Raw genomic sequence first — 21,061 nt, forward strand, 5'->3', positions numbered from 1 at the left:
CACAACCACACAGAGACACACCAACAGTGTTAGTTTCACACACAATCCTACATAATTATCACATGTCTTAATTAATAGTATTTACCAGTTGATTAGAGGTCAGTACAGCAGCAGGTGGTGTCTGTGTGGCCTCCTCTCCAAGCAGCAGTTTGGTGTAGGTCTCCTGTAGTCGTTTCTGCGCGGGGGCCTCGGGGGGCGGGGCCACCAATTTGGCCCCTCCCCTCTGCTTCCTGTAGAGCTCCTGCAGTCTCTGGTTCCTCCTCTCCGTCTCCTCCCTCTGTGACCTCCGCTCCTCCGCCTGACGCCTCTTCCTCTCCTCCTGTTGCCGGGCGATGTACTGGCGAACGGCCTCGGCGTCGTAGTTGCGCTTCTTTTGTCCCGCCTCCACGGCGTCCGTGGGCTCCGGTTTGCGCTTGGCGGGACTGGTACCACTGGCCGCCAACGACGGCCCCCAGGCAGAGACGGGGGTCCTCGTCCGTGACCCTGACCCTCCTCTCCCTCCCCGGTTGCTACCGTGCTCTGTCCGAGACCTCCGCCTTGCCCTCTCCTCTTCCTCCTCAGCTGCTCGGCACTCCATCTGCAAGTCGTCCAGGATGCCCTGAATGTCAGCTGACAACACCTCTCTGCTAGGAGTGACCTGAGCTGCAGATGAAGGAAGGGGCGCGGTCGTGGCACGGCCGTTGTTGCCTCGCCCCCGGCTGCTGCTGCGAGGCCTCTCTCTGCTGTTAGGACGGGATCGTTGGTTCGAATCTGACCTGGGGTCAGAGCTGGAGCGGTGCAGGGCGCCTGGGGGAGCAGAAAAAGGTGTTTGGCTGCTTGGTAAACTTCATCCTTCAACCCAGAAGGAACCACACCAGGCCTTACGGATTTACAACCACAGAGGTGCAAGGGAGAAGCTGACATTGTGGGTGTGTGTGGTGTGCTATTATGCGTCCTGTGTGTTTTTAGCTTTTTACAGTTTGCTGTGCTGTTGCGTTTTAATTGAGATCTGCCAAAGGGTCTGTAGATGACAATTAGCTATACATGAAAGAAAGAAAGAGCCCGATTGGCGATGGCAACTCTGACTACATGCTTCTTTTTTTTTACAGCAGCAGTCATTATGAAGCATCTCCCCGCCTTACTCGGCCATTCCCCCTGGGTGCAGGCCTCCTGCACTACGGGCGACCCTGGAGAAATCAAACCATGTTGAAATGTGCAGCCAGCCAGAAACCGGCCAGTCAATCTCAATTACTTCCGGTCACTGGCAGCCAGCATGGCCTGGGTTACATGAGACAGAGAAAGAGGGGAAGTAGGGAAAGAGAGAAAGTGAGAGGAGGAAAAGATAAGGGCTGACAGGCATGCAGAGGGTTGGTGAGATAGAGAAAGAGAGACTGCGGCTATGTGTGCACCGTGCAGATGATTAACTCTTTGGCTATTCTCTTTATTTATTGATAATAATCCTCTGGCTAGCCAGTTGTTTTCTGTCTGGGAGTCGCACAGAATTTATATCATGCAAAACTAGTACAAAACACAGTAGAGTGTAAAATCCAAGTACAAAACCGTGACATGGATTAGCTCCAGTACAGGAAATGTTTAGAGAATAGTGAAAAGGACCAGAGCTGGGTTGCACCAGCTGAACTTAACTAAGTTATGGTGTGAAGTCCCTACTAGAGAGGCGTAGTAGCCACTAGTTAGTTTTAACTAGTGGGTTATTAAATTATGTTGCATCATGACTGTTTATGGAATAACATACTGTAAGCTAAAGCTAGTAGTGCATACATGTAATCTACTGCATATAGTTGCTATATATTGCTATATAATCTATGTAGTTGCAGAAAGTAATTTGATCAAATACACACTGGTTTAACCTGTAAACACGAGGAGTAAACGGAGAGACTCAGACGTTAATTATCTCACTCGATAACTTTATGGCATGTGCTCTGCTCGTATAGGGCTAGTGTAACCCTGCACACTGCCCTACACAACACGGTTTTGTGGATCTGTCTCTCTTGAAGTGGAGTCTCACGTAAATGTCAACATCATCTTAAATATACAATAGATGCAATCTATCTTGCAAAGTGCATTGGCAATGATGGGGTCATTTGTCTTATTCAATTTGTTGAAGTAAAAGTGATGTGCCATCGTTAAGTAGACGTTAGTGCTGCCTAAGGGCTTGTGTAACTATTAAGATACGTTATAGCTCATTTGTGTGTGTAGAAATGCTTAGGTCTTGACTTAGAATCCATTCATGCTCTAACTAGGCTAAGTTTGAACTTAGTGTGAGGTGGTGCAAGAGCTGAGGAGACGGAAATGTGAGATTGACAGGTCAGAGGTGAAACGAAACGTACAGACAGCTGTGAAGGAAAAGGAGGAGAATATGGATGTATGTGGGGAAAGGAAGATTTTCTGCATTGCAATCTGAGTGACAATATGCAGACACCTACAAGTTTTATTTATTTACTTACTTATTTACTTACATAAATTACAGGGCAGGGAGGATATTAAAATCTGATGCTTAGGATTTTAAATAAATATGTTTGAAATAAAATGAAACGTGCAATTCCACTTCCACGTTTTATCCTGCCAAGCACCAGAATACCTTTAAGAGGCCATCTGAAATATCTTTAGCTAAACTGTTGTTTTTTTTGTGATTTGTAAATTGCAATAATCAATTAGCATATTATTGCTAATTACACTTTCTTTTCTGCACTCAAACGTGAAGTCCTAGACAAATAATGTATGTACAGTATAAGTGCTGGAGCTGCCATCAGTGAAAAAGATGAACGTGGTAACATAAGACAGGGTTTAGTAGCGTGTATAGAGATGTGAGCGTGTAGGTCTCCAGGCCCACCTGTCTTACTCAGTCTGTCAGCTGGCTGAGGCTGATCCTTACTGGGCAGCCTGGGAGCTGGACCCAGCACCATCTTCACCAACTTCTGGCCCTCCCGCCACGACGAAGGGCCAATCACTGTGGGAACACAGAGAGTACATATCGTCATGGTAATTAACACCCCTATAGTTTAATAACGCACTGGTGTTTCAAAGGCCATATACTGTACAGTACGTGCGAGCATCAACTGAGAGGACATATAGCCCTGTGTCAGCAAATATGGTTACACTTAAATAACACACATGCAAAAACACACAGCTCAAACATACACACAGAAACATACAATGAATACAGGAAAGAAATACAGGGAAATAATACAACAGATAAAAGAAAATGAGGTACGCACACTGGTGAAAATAAGCTCCGCTGTTTTATTGCGTTCTAATGTTTGCATGAAATAAAACAGTGGACCTTATTTTCTTTTATGTACTGTTGTTTGTCCTGCACCTGGGCACCTGGATGCGCATACACTATCCTTTTCATGCAAATAATACAATAGGCCTCTATGGATTCAATAACCCTAATAGAGCCGTTTAACTGCAGGAAATCTGTACTGTCCTTGAAAAGACATTATAATTGAGTTTACTAGATTACTCAAACGAGGATCAACTTTGGTAGCTGAAGGAAACGGTAAGAAGGGGAAAAAAAGACAGCAACACACTGACATCTGCAATAAACACATACGAAAGGACAGCGATATCTTTGAATGCAAATTCATCGAATTCTGCCTTTCAAATTCATTTGACCTTCCAATCACCACCGCTGCAACTTGTGTGCACTGCAGCACCATGCACACCAGTGTAAAGCAGTGGCCGGTAATGAAGCTGCACAGCTACAACCCAAGCAGCTGTTTGTGTCGGGAGGATGAGCCAACACGGGGCTGAACTTGATCACAGATTTTGGAGGGCTATTTATACTTCTTGCTAGGAGCATAGACTAGACCAGGCCGAGAGAGGGAGGGAGTAAAACGTGTTTGTGGGCTAGAAAACAGGAACAAATGGAAGCAAACATTTAATGCTCACAACTTAGGCTTGGTAACAGGCCCTGTCCGACATGTCCATTGCATTATGGCACATAGTGATGGATGTTTACGGTGCTGTGTTTGTCCTGACAACCAAGAGATGTCTCTCTTGCATTGTTTGAGATAAAGCTCTGAATCTTGACTAAGTGAGAACATGCATTCGTGTGTGTGAGTGTGTGTGTGAGTGTGTGTGTGTGTGTGTGTGTGTGTGTGTGTGTGCGTGCGCCAAAGAGAGCAACAGAGAGAGGGGAAAGTGTTCATATGCTTATGTGTGTGAGCACACAAGTATGTGTCTGGCATGTGTGCGTTGAGGGACATCTCTTTGAGTGTACCAGGGTCAGTATTCTCAGCTGTCAGGGCTCCACTACAACCAGGTTAAAGCAGCAAGCAGTTGCCATTCTACATTCCACTATAAGGCTGCCTCTATTCTGCCAGTCACAATCAGCATGTCAAACATACTGGACGTTTATCCTTGGAGAAACACGACCTGAGCTGCCAGCAGTGGTTCTGGTTCAGGTATTGGAACCCTCGCGGCACGTTATGGTACAATGGAGTGGATGGACAGCTACCGCCGTGTTGACAGGGGTTCCCTATTGAATGTGACAACAAAACGGAACTAGAAAATGTGCTCAGTACAGCACAGACCTCCACCAAGGGGAAAGTTTGTCTTTAAAAGGTGTTGTGGTGCTTCTGGCATCATGTCCCCCTTGGCCAATACAACTTCACGATTCATTGAGCATGCAGTGAAGCGCTCCATTCAAAGCAGTGAGCTGGCCGCAGTGTTTGATCGTAGATAGTACTGTACCTTTAAATGCAAACTGGATTTATCTCCCCTACCCAAATGAAGACACTTGACTGCTGCCATCGACTAACTGTTACAGCATGACAAATTCTGAGTACAGCCCAAAAACCTACTTATTTTGGAGATGAGTGTAAACTACTCCTCTTTGTATTTTATTTATAAATGGGCTGGGTAGGCTGGATGGAAACTTTATTTATCATCCAGCTCTGCTATCAGTTTGTGTAGTCTCCCCTGGAGTGAGATTCTTGGTGTTAATGAATGGACATCAGGCTGTGAAATTGCCGACATGCCACCAGCCAAACGATGATTGCATCGAGAGAGAGATAGAGAGAGATAGAGAGAGAGAAAGAGCAAAAGTGTTACTGAGAGAGGTGAGATAGGGGGGGGGGGGGGGGTGAAGGCTGCAGCATAGTCCGACCGAACAAGAACCTTTCTCGGCTTCGGCAGGTCAATAAGAACACAGTGATGTCATAAGAACTTCGTCAGTGCCTTGGCAGCGTTTGGTTCGGCAGTTCTTACACCTACAAGATGTTTACTAGCCGAACATCACGAGTGATTGGTCAGACACTCAAAGCATGCACTCATGATTTATATTGTCTTGTTTCTGCAATCTGTCAGCAACATACTGTGGACAGTTTTGAAGAAAGGTTGTCTTAAGATATTAACTTCTATAATCCCTCTCTGAGAAACTACAAACACAACCACATGGCAATTAATTAATGGAACCAGAAACAGTGAAATCTCCAAGACAAATGATGTCAAAGCACGTTGGACGCTGCTGTAAACAAACAGCAAAGATCTGAGGTCAAATCACCGTTCCAACAGTGTATACAGAAAGAAATTCTGCGTTGTTTGCAGTATGCTGCAGGCTTAACGGGGACAATGAAAGAGGATGATACAAATAAAATAAAAAGGGGAAAATCTACCTTGTTTGGTGTCTGGGTCTGAGACAGGAGCAGCTTTATGGACCTTCCTGACAGGTTTCGGAGGCCTTCTCTCTTTGGACGCATCTTCTGGCCTCTGGTCCCGCTGCTGCTGTTGCCTGGATCTGGTACTCTCTGTACACAAAACAAAACCAACAACACACGCACACACAGGAAATGAGCCAAAGGGTGCAGTAGAAGAAACTTAGACCAAGGGATGACAAATATATTTTTTACATAGCGTGCTTATAAACAGCTTAAATTAACCGACAGCAATTGGATAAGACACATAAGCTTTGTGTGATGTGTGGGAAGAGTAAACGCTAATGCAACAACCGGCATGTTCAACTCTTGAATAAGAAACTCTGCCAATAGATTTACACTGCCGCATTTGTTTGCACAGTTGGCTGATGTACAGAATACAGTCAGTAAATATCAGTTTAATGGGTAAAATCAATTTTGGCAAAAACTATTTAAACAATTAAAGTAAAATAATAACAATTATTTATTGTTGCTGCAATTACCACACACACACACACACACACACACTTAAATTCATGGCAAAGTTTTTCATTCTCATAACTGACTACCAATCCTGACCGATCATCCGATTCTACTATACTTATTTATATCAAGTATGAGTAAGGATGGTGGGAGAAATCAGCCAACAGCAAAGTCCGGGAGCTTACAGAGATCCACGTGGGATAACAAGGACAGAGAACATTCTAGGAAAATGAGATCCCTGTGCGTATGTGAAAGACACCAGTGCTGCTGCTATGCCGTGGTTGTGGCAACATGCCTGGAAACTGTGCTGCAGAGAAACCCTAACCACACACACACACACACACACACACACACACACACACACACACACACACACACACACACACACACACACACACACACACACACACACACACACACACACACACACACACACACACACACACACACACACACACACACACACACACACACACAATGCCCTAGCGTTCAGGACATAACGTCTCCCGAGTTATAGGGGCTTGGAACTCAGGCTTCTGTCTGGAAGTGTTTCCATTCAATCCTTTTAATTTTGAAAACCAAAACAGTGCACATCTTTACAAACACAAGATGTCATTTTCAATTCTGTAAGATGCTTCTTTAGTGTAGTTTGAAAATCCCTGCCAGAATCCCAGGCTAGGCTACAGAGCAGGGAAAAGAAAGCATATAAGAGTCTGGATATTTACATCGCAGAACCTGACATGTTAGTTAAACTTTATGTCTAATGAAAAGAAAAACAGTGCAGTCTACTGTTTATCTTCAATGACCTCAAATAGGGTTTGTTCTGCTCTAGGACTGTACTCGAAGTAAATTAACCACTACATGATGTCACACAATGGATCCTCAGCAGGCCTGTTTAGTATGTAGAAAGAAGATTAAGTGTGTAAGACACCACTTAAACATCATTTCATATGCCTCTTACTCATATACTCTCTTGGAGTAATATCAAGATGTATCCAAATTATCTCTCTATACAACCACACACACACACACACACACACACACACACACACACACACACACACACACGACTAGTTCACAAACCTCTCTCTCCAAACCTCTCTCTCCATTGACTTAATCCTTGATACTGCCTTCAACTATAGCTGCACAAGTGCACATAAACACAGATATGGAGGCTATGCTGGAAGAGCAGGACCAACTGACAAGATTTGAACTGCCTGTTTGAACAGCAGCTGAAACTGCATTCATATGCACACACAACATAAACTAACAAAAAAAAAGGCCCAGCTCCTTATTTCCACTTATCGGCATGCAACACCGTCGTATGACGAAGTATGAATCTGGATTATCATGCTTAAATGGGGTCTATGAGCCTAACGATTGTGTGTACTGTACTGCAGGCTCACCAGCAAGCTGTCGTGACAGGTCCCTATAGATTTCCCTGCTGAGGTTGTGGAACTCCTCCTCCTTCCACACTTTCCCATCAGGAGTCCGAAGCTTCGTCTCGCTGCAGTTGAAACCTGATAGAAGAGATGAGTGAGAGTTACACTGCACTGTAAGTCACTGTAAGAATACTTTACATTGACTGTACTGTGTAACTATCAACGAACCCTGCTAAAGTAAGTTATTCACATGCGTTTTATTCATATTCAGCTCATACACCAAAACGCAAATGTGCTGAATACAATAGCAAAACTACCTTTGTATATAGGCGCGGGTGGTGCGGCTGCCACTTTGCGTACTGTCGCTGTGGGCATAGTGGTGGTACCTCCCATAGCTCCCTGTATAGGCTGATCCAGAGAGCCCAGCAGCCGGTCTCTCCCTGCAGCCTCTTCCAGGTGTTCCCTCTGCTTGCGGATACGCTCCTTCAGCTTCTCCAGTTTATCATCGGGCTGACGTCGACGCAGGTTCTCCAGCCGCTGGGAGGCTGAACCAGGGCTGGAGGAGGCCGAGTTCTCCCCCACAGCGTGGTCTAGGAGGGGGGGGCCTGGAGTTACAGATGTGGCCGACGCCTGGCTGTTCGCGCAATGCGTGAGGTGTGCTTTAGGCGTGCCGTCCTCACCGGCTCTCCCCCCGGTGGTATGCGAGGGGGCCACGGTCCTCAAAGCGTCCAGGGCCGGCCGGTCGTTGAGGTAGCGAACCTCGGTGCTCTCCAGAGCCGAGGAGTGTGTGCTGTCCAGGTCCCTGTCCGTCTGTCTGTCCCTGGTGTCTCTCTTGTAGACCAGCTGACTGAGGGAGGGATCCGAGGCTGGGTAGGACTGCTGGCTGTAGGGGGGCTCCGGCTGGGAGGGGGGAAGCGGTGGAGGGGTGGCTTCCCTAGAAGAAGAACCAAATCACGCACACAGTAAAATCCTCAGTGTTCATTTAAATCTGAGCGTGTACAAATGGATATGTGGACGATATATGCAGGGGACACGTGCATCTGTCACTTTTCTGAATGATCAAAACTTGCGTTGAATCTCAATCTTTAGATTAAAATAAACTGATTTTAAATATCAAATATTACCCCATTTCACACAGAGCTTTTCTGTACGACAACAAGGTGATGGGCGTCTGAAAAACGTGTTTTTTATTTTATTTCAAGCCACTGGACTTGCACAGCTGTGGTCACAGAGAGTTATTTTTTTTGTGTCATCTGAAAGCCATGTTTCTGTTAATGGCTGCAATTATAGAGAAGTTGTGGTTCATGACTTCTTTGATGGTTCAATTTTCGGTTTCTAGTCTTTATGCTGCATTATGTAATTAGCTTTTGCCACGCAATTATGGCAGTGATTTCACCAATATTACCAGCATGAATACTTTCATGAAACCAACAGAAAAATGGTTTGTTGATAGATGTAACTCGAAATCTGATTGCATTACTGGTACACTAACTGCATACGTGCAAGATACAAGACCTCACCATCGCTCTGTGTGCATACCATCAACAAAACCAAATACAAAAAATGACGAATGATCTAAAGCACATTCCATTCTTTTTTTGTGTGTGGATATCACATAATCATTTTGGTATTGTTTTCTTTCATAATCAATTCTGTGGAGAAGCGATAAGTATAGACATGCACACAAAGGTGATGTCCAGGGGCGGCCATAGCTGAGTGGTTAGTGAGCCCGCCTAGGGAGCCAGAGGCCCTGGTTGCCCCAGGTACGATTCCAGGCCAGGTCAGCATATGTGTCGATGAAATGAAATTTGTCCCTGAGCAAGACTCTTAACCCCTAATTGCTCACAGGCCCTCATTGGAAACAAGCCCGCAAGGACTTTCATGAACGTCCTGTTAAAAGGAATTATCCTATCCAGTGTTATCACAATCTAAACAGCTCGACTACAGCTATATAGGTTAATGGTATTGCTTGTTAAAAAATGTCAGTCTTGTGGTTATATATTTGTAAACAGTGGTGCAAGGTATGGCGTCATCACTACATTACTGAGGAAGCCATGGACAACAAGGAATATTTGGAGCAATTAATATAAAAAATAAAAATGTATAAATCATCTACATGCAGCAATAGATATTAAAACCATCTAAATTAATAATGGAATACCAAATGTTTTTAATACATTTGCCCTTTTGAGTAATAGGCCTAAGGGAATACTTGTGTCCAAGGCTTTACAATGATCCTTGGGTAAAACACAGCTAAACCACTTAGGCAAAAATGTTCAGAAATCCTTGAAAACAGAAAGAAGTAGCCATTCTATAAACTCACAACGTATTGCAGTGCAAAGCACTGTGAGCTTATAGATCAGCTATTTTCACTGTGCAATACCATCGTACAATGAAATATAAAATAGGGCTTAAGTGGTTAAACCTCTTATTGCAGAGGCACGTAAGCTATTCAAGTGGGGGGGTGTCAAGAGCATATGTTCTGTGAATAGACGTGTTGTGTACTAAAGAACCTCAGGGCCAGACTGTTATTTGTCTAAAAGAGCTCTTCTGGCTGTACGAAGTCTAAAAAGAAAAAGATGACCAATTGACACAATAATTCAAAAGGCGGAAAACATCCAGCAGTGAAATTAACTGCAATTTGTAAATTCAGTTTCTTCCTGACAAAGCACAAACACTACTTGACGTGACAGATCTAAGACTGCAAAGAGAGGTGGGCGATGGATGGTCCATGGCAGGGCCTCAGCGTTTTACCTGTAGGAGGCCAGCGGCTCTCTGAACTCCACACTGTTGTTTCTGCAGACATTGCTGTCCTGGGTGGTGTTTCTCAGTGGGCTGCGAGAACTGCTCTTTTCTGGGCTCTGGTGTCCTCGCCCCCTCCATTTGGATGACCCTCCTCCCACATCATCCATTTGTCGCCCATCTGAAGTAGGAGTATGGTTGTTTTAATCTCACGTTGAAAAACTCAAAATATATGCAAATGTAAAAATTGCCTTCTGTACAGTATATAGTGTGTATATTTCCCACATGTCCACTGCCTGAGCTATAGCTAAAACATTATACAATATCTCATTCTGTATTTTCTGGTTTTAAATGAAGGTCCTCTTACCTCTGCATCTGACCTTCCTGGAGGCTGAGGAACTCTTCTTGTGGTCCATAACAGAGGCTAGGAAAACCCCTGTTCCTGGAGCTGCCTCAAGCCGGTTCTCGATGTGCCGCAACTGGAAGGAGGGTTAAAAAATAAAATGAGGCTATGAACGAGGAGGACGGAGAGCCATCACCTCATCGTCATCTCAAGAGATTTGTTTCAAACGGAACATAATTTCTCCCCCAAAAATGGCTATTCACCGTAGGGAGCTGACTAATATAACAAAGCAAACTTTAGGAAGCAAAGCATCTCTCTAATGTACTTACAGCAGCTTTGGAGTGAGCCAGGCCTTTCCATGGAGCTGTATGATCTGGGAAAGAAACGACAGAAACAAATGAGGATGTGAGTTAGGGCAGTGTCTATCAACCTTTTTTGTGCCAAGGCACACCTGGCATAGCCAAAAAATCCCAGGGCACACCTAGATATACGGTATATATATATATATATATATATAATTATATATATATATATATACGGTATATCTATATACACACAGTAGGGGTGTGCCGATACACTAATTTCACGAAACGATACGATACGATATTGGGCACACAACTTCAATACGATTTCGATACGATACGCACTTTTTTATCATGAAAATATATGGGGGAGAAAAAAAGCAAATGCAAACAAATATTTCTGTTTTTGCATTATTCAGACATGCAAACTTGTAGCTTTTCAGCTTCCAATAAAAATTTCAAAATGATATTTTTTCAAACCTTCTTCAAACGGCGCGGCACACCTCAGCAGTAGCCCCGGCGCAAAATTGGGACGTTTGCCAGGGTTGATATACACTGAGTTAGGGAACTTCTTTCTATGACAACTTCCCCCAACCAACTAATTCTAATATAATCTGTTCAATACTTTTAATATGATAATGTGTTGGGTGGACACTAGGATAAGTACTATGCAAAAGAATGAGAAGAACAGAGTAGATGTCCCATGGCATGCACCTCTGACATTGTCCAGGCTAGAAGGCTGCTGAGAAGAGCTGTTGAGAGATACCTCAGCCGTCTTGCTGCTCCTCATCTCTCCTGCACAGGGTCACACAGCAGACATGTCACACAACCATCATGCACACAACCTCCAACATTAGCCGCCCTTGGGATCCACTGTGTCCACTGCCATGCTTTATTCCCAGCTCTCAATATTATTAATCCACAAAAAAGGTGGAAGAAAGGATTACCAAACAGGCCACAATATGAAAAAGAGAGAAAGGAAGCCACAGTATAATGCACACAAATACAAAATAGTAATTATAATGTATTAATAACCAGTTTAGCCAGAAAAGCCACACAGACTTCACAGAGTTGTAAGATACAATAACAATGGCTATGTACATGCAAACCACTTAGCAATATCTTGTGAGTGTGAAAGCCCCTGAGAGTAGGTCTGGGCGATATAGAAACAAATCTCATATCATGATTTTTTTTTACCAAATACCTCAATATCGATATCGGGCGGATAATACCATATTGTGACGATAATATTTCTCTCATATTTTTTCCCCAAACATTTTCAGAAATAGCAGATCTACAAGATCACAATGCATTGTGATGCGACAGTTTCAATCCCATATATGTAAAGTATGTCAAGAGCCCATAGCCCAGGGGTTGACACTAAGGTCTCAGAGGCACTTGCCTACCAGGCAAGTACAGGTCATGTTCTACTTGCCCAAAGGTCATGCCCATTTGCCCGAAAAGTAAATCGGCCATTATAAAATGATGGGTATAATTTGCGCTTGTAGAACAATTGAAATGTTGAATCCAATCGATAACTGCAGAGTGGCGAAAAACCTGAATGAGTGCAACTGCTAGTTGTAAAAAGGTAGCATTGTTCTTCATAAATAGCCAATAATATTTAATGTAGATGGAACGCATTTGCCCGTCAGGCAACCTGAAAACAAACTCCACTTGCCCGAACGTTTAATTTACTTGCCACGGGCAGTCGGGCAAACGTTAGTGCAAACCCCTGCCATAGCCTACATGACAAGTTGGCATTTTGCATCATTCTGAACTGACTCGAAGCTGAATAAATAATTAATCTTAAATGGCAGGCTGCTGATGGTAGGCAGATATCCTGCCATTTAAAACCGGTTCAGCAGCAGCAAATTCCTCTAAAGATTTCCATGTGGGAAGATGAGCAGGAGAGGATTCTGACACATGCCAAGCACGTGATGTTTACCTAAGATACCGGTCAGGTTAGAGTGAAGCAGACCTACCTACCCTGGTCTTTGATGATGTAACCAGAACCTCAAGAGTCATGAAACAATGGGGTTGATTTTGTTCTGACTCTTGAGACAAGCAGTGTGTCAATTTTCTCACCTTGCTTTTTTGGCATTTTTATCTGCGTTTTCAGGGAAAATACAGGGATCGCTCAGACATCTCATATTTCACACTCCAGTCATTCCTTTCCACATCATGCCGGCTGGCTCATAACAAACGTATGACGCAGGTGATCATGCCAAGCCAACAGTTAAGAGAAGAATTAGAATCAGTTCTGCCCGAGTTAGAGGAACTTTTGAAAAGCCCCACTATCACCATCCAGACCCACACTGACTCTGATTGTATTGGACATCCATTATACCAGAGCTGGCAGTATCGATGACCTTCGGCACTCAAAGTCAGTTGTGTAAAGTAACTAAGTACATTTACTCAAGTACTGTACAATTTTTAGATATTTTTTACTTTACTGCAGTATTTCCCATTTTCTATACTTAATCTCCACTACATCTCAGAGGCAAATAGTATACCTTTACTCCACTACAATTATTTGAAAACTTTAGTTAGTTACTAGTTACTTTGCAGATATACATGATTATATTATTAAAAAGTATATTAACCACTTTAGCCCTATTTTATTCATACAAGCTCACAATCGCAACGCGTTGGGAGCTTGTAGATCTGCTATTTTCAAACATTTTAGTATTTTAACTTTTGATACTTCAAGTCTATTTTGATGCCAACTGCTCAAAGTGTAAATTCACACATCCCGTTTGGACTGTTAGATCACTTCCAAGCAACAAGAAACTGTCATCTGACCAACAGGAAAAGCTGACGCTAGCTATTTTATGATAGGAGGGGGACGGTAACTTTATACATGGAAACAAAAAACATATACATTTAACAAAACGCCTTGGTTGAAAAGTGGTTTCGGTCACATTACTAAGTCAACAGTTATATGTGTTTCATTATAACACAGAGGAGAACAAACACCCATTTGAGTAGCTATAGCAACCAATCTTAATGTTACCCTCCAGTCGTCGGCTTGGAGTTGCATTATTACTGCTTTATAATCGCCAACAAACCGCATTGAAACAGTAAAGACTGTAAATAATGTCTCTTTCAGATAACAGACAGACCCATTTCCTGACATGAACTTACAGTTAAGTTTTACCGGTGTAACATACATAAGTGATTATGGATGATGCACCCGACTCCGCTGTATTAAGTTAGACGATCATTTACCTGCTATGTGTATGATATATATATATAAATACGTTCCAAGTGCTATAGCCACGTAATCGGCCCTTAAACTAAACTTTATTTCGGCAGATTGTCGCATTGTACTGAAGGGAGTAGTCCCACTCCCAGCCGCTCGCTAGCCAACATGAACATTAGCTGCCTCAGTATTGTTAGATCCAACTTCAGACGATTGATGTTAAATAAAAACAACATAACGTTACCTTTTAGGCCAACGATCCGATCTCCTTTAATTGTCCATAATCAACACGACGCCTTCATGATGAGGAAAAACCAAACTTCTTTGGACTACTTTATACCCCCCACTGTCTTTGTATAGGTCTTACTGCTAACTTAGCAGGCTAATGTTACCGAGCTAATGTGTTAGTATACAGATGAGCTACTTTGTTAGCAACCTGCACTGATCATTGTGCGTTAAACGGAGTCTTGATCGTCCTCCTGGCAACAGATCAGTCCTCCTGGTCAGACAGGGAAGCTACCCGCCTCTAAGGTGCCCTTTTCCCGGGTTACAATGTTGATGTTTCAAGAGCGATCGGTTGACTATCCATCCACCATTGACAAAACCATAGGAAAACTGTCTGATGATATGCGGAAATATCGCGATTGCACTCTACATCGGCGTTGCCATATTTGTGAGAGAAATAAGCAACCAGGTCTATGAAAAGAAGCCCAAAGTCGCTTATAATAAGCGGACATGGCAACGCTGGCGGAAATATCGCGATTGCACTCTACATAAGGTACTTTGTTTTGCCTTTGACTGTAACCCTTTTCGATTGCGTTTAAATCTAATTTGAAAATTGTCACAATTAAATAATAAAAAAAAGAAACACTATAAATGATATAATAATGTTCACGAATACCCACTCATTGTGCTAAATTTGTTCTAACGTCGATTTCATGAATCTAGCTCTTTTAACACATTTGTATACTTTAATAATTTGACGTATGCTAATTTATTATACACTATGTTACTATGTTATAATTAGTAACCCTACTCATGTTAATGAAGAGGAAGTGAACTAAACTGATATGATATCATGATTGCAGGCAAAAACCTACCACCAGTAACATTGTGTTGCACTCATGTTGAGAAAGAGCGCCCCCTGCTGTGCAGTGGACCAACAAACCCACCTCCTGGGAATCCCAGGAGGTGGGTTGGTTGTTATACTAATCCCAGGCTGGGATTACGTATTTTTGTTATCTATTCTCAGTGGTGGAAAGTAACTAAGTACATTTACTCAAGTACTGCACTTAGGTACAATTTTGAGTTTTTTTTTTTTACTTTAGTCGAGTATTTCCAATTTTCAATCAGTGCTTCAATACTTTTAATTACTCCTCTACATCTCAGAGGCAAATTGTCTCTCTGAGGGTCTGTCTGGATAAAATGCCCATATATGGACATGCCTGACGTCACAGTACTACCATCGCAGTACTGACGTCATAGCTGACTGACAGCCTGGCGCCCTGGCCCCAAACTACTGTCCAGTTTTCCCTATGAGTTTTCCTCCGAGGTGGAAAGACTGGTGACGCGAGGTTAGGGTTCAACACGTTGGATGAGGTGTGGGCGTGTCCACGGTCAGGTCCCTCTGAATAGTGGTGGAAAAAGTACTAAAATGTTTTACTCAAGTAAAAGTATCAATAATGCAATGAAGAAGGTAGTGGAGTAGAAGTAAAAGTATTGAATCTTGGAAGTACTCCAGTAAAGTAAAAATACTTAAAATTGTACTTAAGTACAGTAATTGAGTAAATGTACTTAGTTACTTTAGTTTCCTCCACCACTGGAAATCTGTACGTTAGAACTGCGTTTGTGTGTTCGCACTGTGTGTATTTTAGACTTGACGTAGCCTTTGAGGAATTTGTGGACATATTAAACTGCATTCAATAATAGCTATCATTATATAATAATATGATCTTTTTTAATCATAAAGTTGCCAAAAATTCATTTCAATTTAATATTTTTGTAATATTAATTTAATATAATATAAATTCTTGTTTGTATTTTATTTTTGACGTTTAAACCTACTGTATTGTGTGTATAACATTGTTAAATAAAGTTAAAACCTCTAAAATGCCACGGTTTTCCGGTGTGCGGGAAAGTAGCTGATCTACAAGCTCATGACGTGACGCTGACGCTAAGCTTTGTGAGCTTGTAGATTGGCTATTTTCCACACACGCTACACAGTACACGCACCTTCGAATGACGCAATGTGCATCCTTCAACAACCAATGAGCGGTGTGCATTCCGCGGGCGGCCGGCCAATCGGAGGAGGCCGCGGGCGTTTGTGAACGTTAATATTGGAAGCAGCGGCGGTAAAGCGTCAGTCGGTGTTTACTGTCACAACGGAGAGCATTCGACTCGCTACTGCTGTAGTTTAGTTAACGGTTAACTGTTTGACTCGCTACTGCTGTAGTTACTAACTTTTTACTTCGGTGAATTGTTGTTATCACTTATCACACATTATTACATTATCATCACAAAATGGAAAACGCTGTTTTCGTCGTGTCCAAGGGGGAATCCAGCGATGCGGTGAGTAAACTAATTTGAAAATAACTAGAGTTAGCTTGTTGTAACGTTCTCCCGGGCCGTTTGCAGGTTTAACAGATATGAAAGCAGACAAGGCGTCGGTTCGGCGAGCGACGACAGCGAGGCTCCATCCATCCTGTTCGGGCCCGGTTTAACGGTCAACAAGATGGAGCCTCGCTGTCGTCGCTCGCCGAACCGACGCTTTGCCAGCTTTAATATCTGGTTCTTCTGGTCGGTAAGCGACATGTATTGAGATTGAGTCTTTTTGGTGTCGTTTGTGGTTTTGGTTGTGCATTTTTTTTAACCTGAAAACATTGTGAATCTTTTAAACCTTTAAGGGCATTTTTCACGTTGCTTTTTAGCTAACGAGTTTGTAACGGTTTCTGTTTTTGAATGTTACTGAACAGTGGATGAAGGTGGTGGAGAACCCAAAGAGAGCTGCTCTTGGAAACCTGTCCAAGTCGCTCGCTGCACAGCAGCTCCACGCCGTCTATGGGATTAATGTCGATTGGAAGAAATTAACCAAACGGACCAAGTCTAAATCTTCCAACAAGGTGAGTGACTGGAACACAGTTGTCGTTTACTTAAATGTGTCATTTTTGTTAGCTCTGGTCCATAGCTCAGAAGGAGTATAACTCCTTCTGACGCTATGGACCAGAGTGACGTTGTGTCAGTCTCTGAATCAACGGGTCCAGCGGTTATGTTGGATTGGATAACATTAGCATATGGGTTTGTTTAGCCACCGGGGTTAATTTGTTAGCATGTCATTTTTACTCGACGTTTTTCATTACAAACTGTGAGTAAGACTTGTTGTTGAACAATGATGATCACAGCATACTCTTTTTTTTGGTACTGATAATGTTGAGTTTTCATCTGCCAAAGCGGACCACTAGTACTGCTGGTTTTCTATCCTATCAGGAGGACCTATGTAGTAGTAGGCTACTGCTGGTTTTCTATCCTATCAGGAACCTTACTACTACTATATTATTTAATGTAGTATATAGAATATACTATCCTTATCCTATAATATTTTTAAAAGCACATGGACTGTTTTGGTAAAAACAAAATGTGAATCTCCACATAGGACTTGTTTTGTAAAATCACACCCACTGACATCCAGAGGAGGGATATTTAGCCCAACTGTCTAAGTATCCATTTGATTAAAAAATCAATAAAAAAGAAAACATTTACACCTTGTTACCTGACAGCCTCTGGCAAAGGAAAGTCTAACCTTCACAGAGAACATTTCACTGAACAAACTAGTCTAAAACCTCTTGAACTCCAAGCACACTCACTCATCCCAGATTAAATATCACATGTTAGAGAGGGCTTGAGAGCAATGCACATTCAATCAATGTGATTGATTATATAATTTGTCGATTTGTCATGTGAAATAAAAAAATCTGTTTTAATGTATTTTTCCTCACTTAGGTGAAGGTTTTCGGACGACCACTGGAGAGCCTACCTCAGTACAATACTGAACATGGAGCCGTACCAAGGTAAGTGGAGACAGCTTGTTTAACCCATTTAGACCTGGAAGTATGTGTCATTTTAGATGTCTTTGGCTATTCAAAAATAGCAGAAAATGTGTGCAAAATCGTGAAAATGTATGCAAATGAATATATATATTTTTAAAGCGAACATTTGTGAAATACACAGGGACCACCAGAAGCAAATATTTTAGTAAAAAAAAATGTTTAAAAATATATATATATATTAAAAGATTTGTACAAATGTTCAAGATAAAAAAAAAAAAGCAGATCTACAAGCTCGTAGCGCGGCACTAAGTGAACTTGTATATCTGCTATTTTTTAATAGCCCACAAGTATAAAATAATGGTTATAGCAAAAAATCTAAAATGACACAGATGCGTTCCCGGTCTTAAAAAGGCAGCAAATGATGTCAGTTAATGTTGTATTTCTTTGCTAATTTTCTTTCATGTGTGTGCGCTTTTTCAGGTTTCTTGTTGATGCCTGTACGACTCTATTGGAGCACGTAGACACAGAGGGTCTGTTCAGGAAGGCGAGTTCCATTGCTGCTCGAAAAGCTCTCAGGGTAAGTGATGGGTTACGTTGACCTTGCTTTCATTTGGCGACCTAATCTTTGCTTAAAAAGCCTAAAAGCCAAACGGAAATGTAATTTTTCTAATATGTTCCAATGTTCAATACCATAACCACAATTAAATCGCAAATATTTTTATGACAATGAATCGACAAGTAAAATTCCATTGTCGTGACAGCCCTGCCCCGCTGACACTGTTGAAGTATAAATAAACACAACTGGTTTGCATTGTTTCATCAGGTCAAGCTGGATGCAGGCGAGCAGTGTCTGTCCACGGCAAAGCCGCATCTTGTGGCCGACTTGGTGAAGCAGTTTTTTAGGGAGCTGCCAGAAGCCGTCTTGCCCACAAAGATGCAAGAAGCCTTCCTGAAAGCCCAGCAGCTGACCAGCCAGGCAGACCGCACCGCCGCCACATTGCTGCTGTCTTGCCTGCTGCCTGACAGAAACCTCAGCGTACTGAGCTACTTGTTTGACTTCCTCCACAGTGTGTCTAAGAGGTAAGTGTGTTCTCCAGCTTTTTAAATGAATGAATTGTTATGTCCACACATTCCAGCTCCATAATATGCATTTCAATCTTTATTTGATAATGTTTCGTCCGTCTGACCTTCAAGAACAGATTCTTTCCTTCAAGAATCAGTTTTCTGATCTTGAAATTGAGATCTACAAGCGTACAACGTGTTTGTAGATCAGCTATTTCTGCTATTTTAACATTAAAAAATAAGTTAGTGTCAGTTTCTTTGTATATTTAAGTTATTTGTCATATCTGCCCTTTGCAATTTTTGATGAAGCCTAATTCTTTTTTTTATCCATAATGTTCCAAAGTTCAATGCCAAAACCACAATTAAATCGTTAATCGCAATTATTTGTATGACAATTAATCGTCAACTTAAGTGTGTAATCGTGACAGGCCTATACATGACTTGTATATCATTTATATATATACGTCCCTGTTAACATTGCCTATACTGCAGTGCTCACACTTGGTCTGACTGTCAGCGTGCTTTTATGCATATTATTAACTTTTTTATACCTTCATATTCTTCCAGATTTTGCTTATTTTTTCATGTGAGATCAATGCACCAAGTCAAATTCCCTAGCCAATAAATGGATTCAGATTGTAATTGTTGTACTCTGTGTTGCTGTTTGTGCCTACCCTAGGAGTGCAGAGAACTTGATGGACAGCTTTAATCTGTCTGTGGTCTTGACTCCTAACATCCTTCCCTCTGGAGAGGGAAGTGAGAACATGGCCACCACAGAGCAACGCCTCAAGCTGCAGACAGCAGTCATCCAGTGCTACATAGAGAACTCTCAGGACTTTGGTACGACTCTAGACATCACAGTTCATTTCTAATCTATGCCATCAATTTAGACAACAGAATGACAGTTAACCACTTAAACCCTATACTTCATTGACCAGGGTACCCCAGGGATCTGTACTTCCTTTTTTCCCTCCACACCAAATCTCATCACAAAAAATAGCTGATCTACAAGCTCCCAGTTGTGAGCTTGCAGATCGGCTATTTTCGCAGCGTATTATTGAATGTATATGCTATTAGGGCGAGGACAGACAGTAAGGCCACAGCTTGTAATTTACGATAATCACCTGTTACTGTTGTCTCCACCAAGCTGTGGTGGAGAACGCATTTGATTTAAAAAATGTTGTTTGATTAGTATATGTCGATCAACTAATCAATGACCTTTTGTTCTGGTTTGTGTAATAGGTGTGTTACCACTGTTCCTCATGAAGACAGTTCCAGCCGCGTTGGGCAGTGAGGCCAGCAATCTGTTGCCAGCTCAAGACGTAAGTGTGGTTGCCTGAAAAACATTCACATTTCTGATAAAGAAATGATATGTAATGTCACCTGTAATCTAACAAGTCATGACACATTTACTTTCTCAATCCTAATTGTTTAGATTTTACAATGTTATAAAATTCTAAATGAAAGAATGTAATATATTTGACACCAGATGGACTTAACTGAACTTGTCTACTTAGGTTGCATGAGCTGTTAGGGTTTATTTTTGACATTTATATCCTTTATTTAGAGTGGAAAGTGTAAGGAGACAGACCTTCTACTGCAGAGAGAGGAGAGAACCCCAGAGCAGAGAGAGGAGAGAACTTGCAAGAAGAGACTTGCAAGAATTGCAAGTTGGATTCAAGCTCGAATCTTTGGGATTCACAAAGCATGCTCTAGCTGTGTGAGCCACCAGGTACTGATGCACAGAATTAACATGATATTGCAATTGTATAACATCTGCAGGGCTCTTTTTACACAACTAACACGACTAACAAAAGTGTAATCTCTGGATCTATTGTACTTAGTAGAATCCTTCATCTTTCATTT

The 21,061-nt window shown here is 42.2% G+C and overlaps 1 protein-coding gene across 6 annotated transcripts in view; it reads right to left on the reverse strand.

Moving 5' to 3' along the window:
- Positions 1 to 14,692, reverse strand: part of cep350 (centrosomal protein 350) — a 46,499-nt gene extending 31,807 nt beyond the window's left edge. For 4 of the 6 annotated variants that reach the window (XM_080429768.1, XM_080429769.1, XM_080429771.1 and 1 more), the window contains exons 1-10: positions 14,335 to 14,692; positions 11,603 to 11,683; positions 10,916 to 10,959; positions 10,611 to 10,722; positions 10,256 to 10,424; positions 7,819 to 8,435; positions 7,526 to 7,639; positions 5,619 to 5,750; positions 2,831 to 2,947; positions 86 to 786 (exon numbers count right to left, since the gene is read on the reverse strand). In XM_080429768.1, coding sequence (XP_080285894.1) covers positions 86 to 786; positions 2,831 to 2,947; positions 5,619 to 5,750; positions 7,526 to 7,639; positions 7,819 to 8,435; positions 10,256 to 10,424; positions 10,611 to 10,722; positions 10,916 to 10,959; positions 11,603 to 11,678 — 2,082 coding nt within the window. In that variant the 5' untranslated portion in view covers positions 11,679 to 11,683; positions 14,335 to 14,692. Of the gene's footprint in view, positions 1 to 85; positions 787 to 2,830; positions 2,948 to 5,618; positions 5,751 to 7,525; positions 7,640 to 7,818; positions 8,436 to 10,255; positions 10,425 to 10,610; positions 10,723 to 10,915; positions 10,960 to 11,602; positions 11,684 to 14,321 lie in introns of all 6 variants that reach the window. The other 2 variants (XM_080429770.1, XM_080429767.1) reach the window with 2 other exon arrangements.
- Between the last annotated feature and the right edge of the window lie 6,369 nt (positions 14,693 to 21,061).

This window comes from Gymnoscopelus braueri, assembly GCF_963280865.1.
Source record: "Gymnoscopelus braueri genome assembly, chromosome: 6".
Lineage (NCBI taxonomy): Eukaryota > Metazoa > Chordata > Actinopteri > Myctophiformes > Myctophidae > Gymnoscopelus > Gymnoscopelus braueri.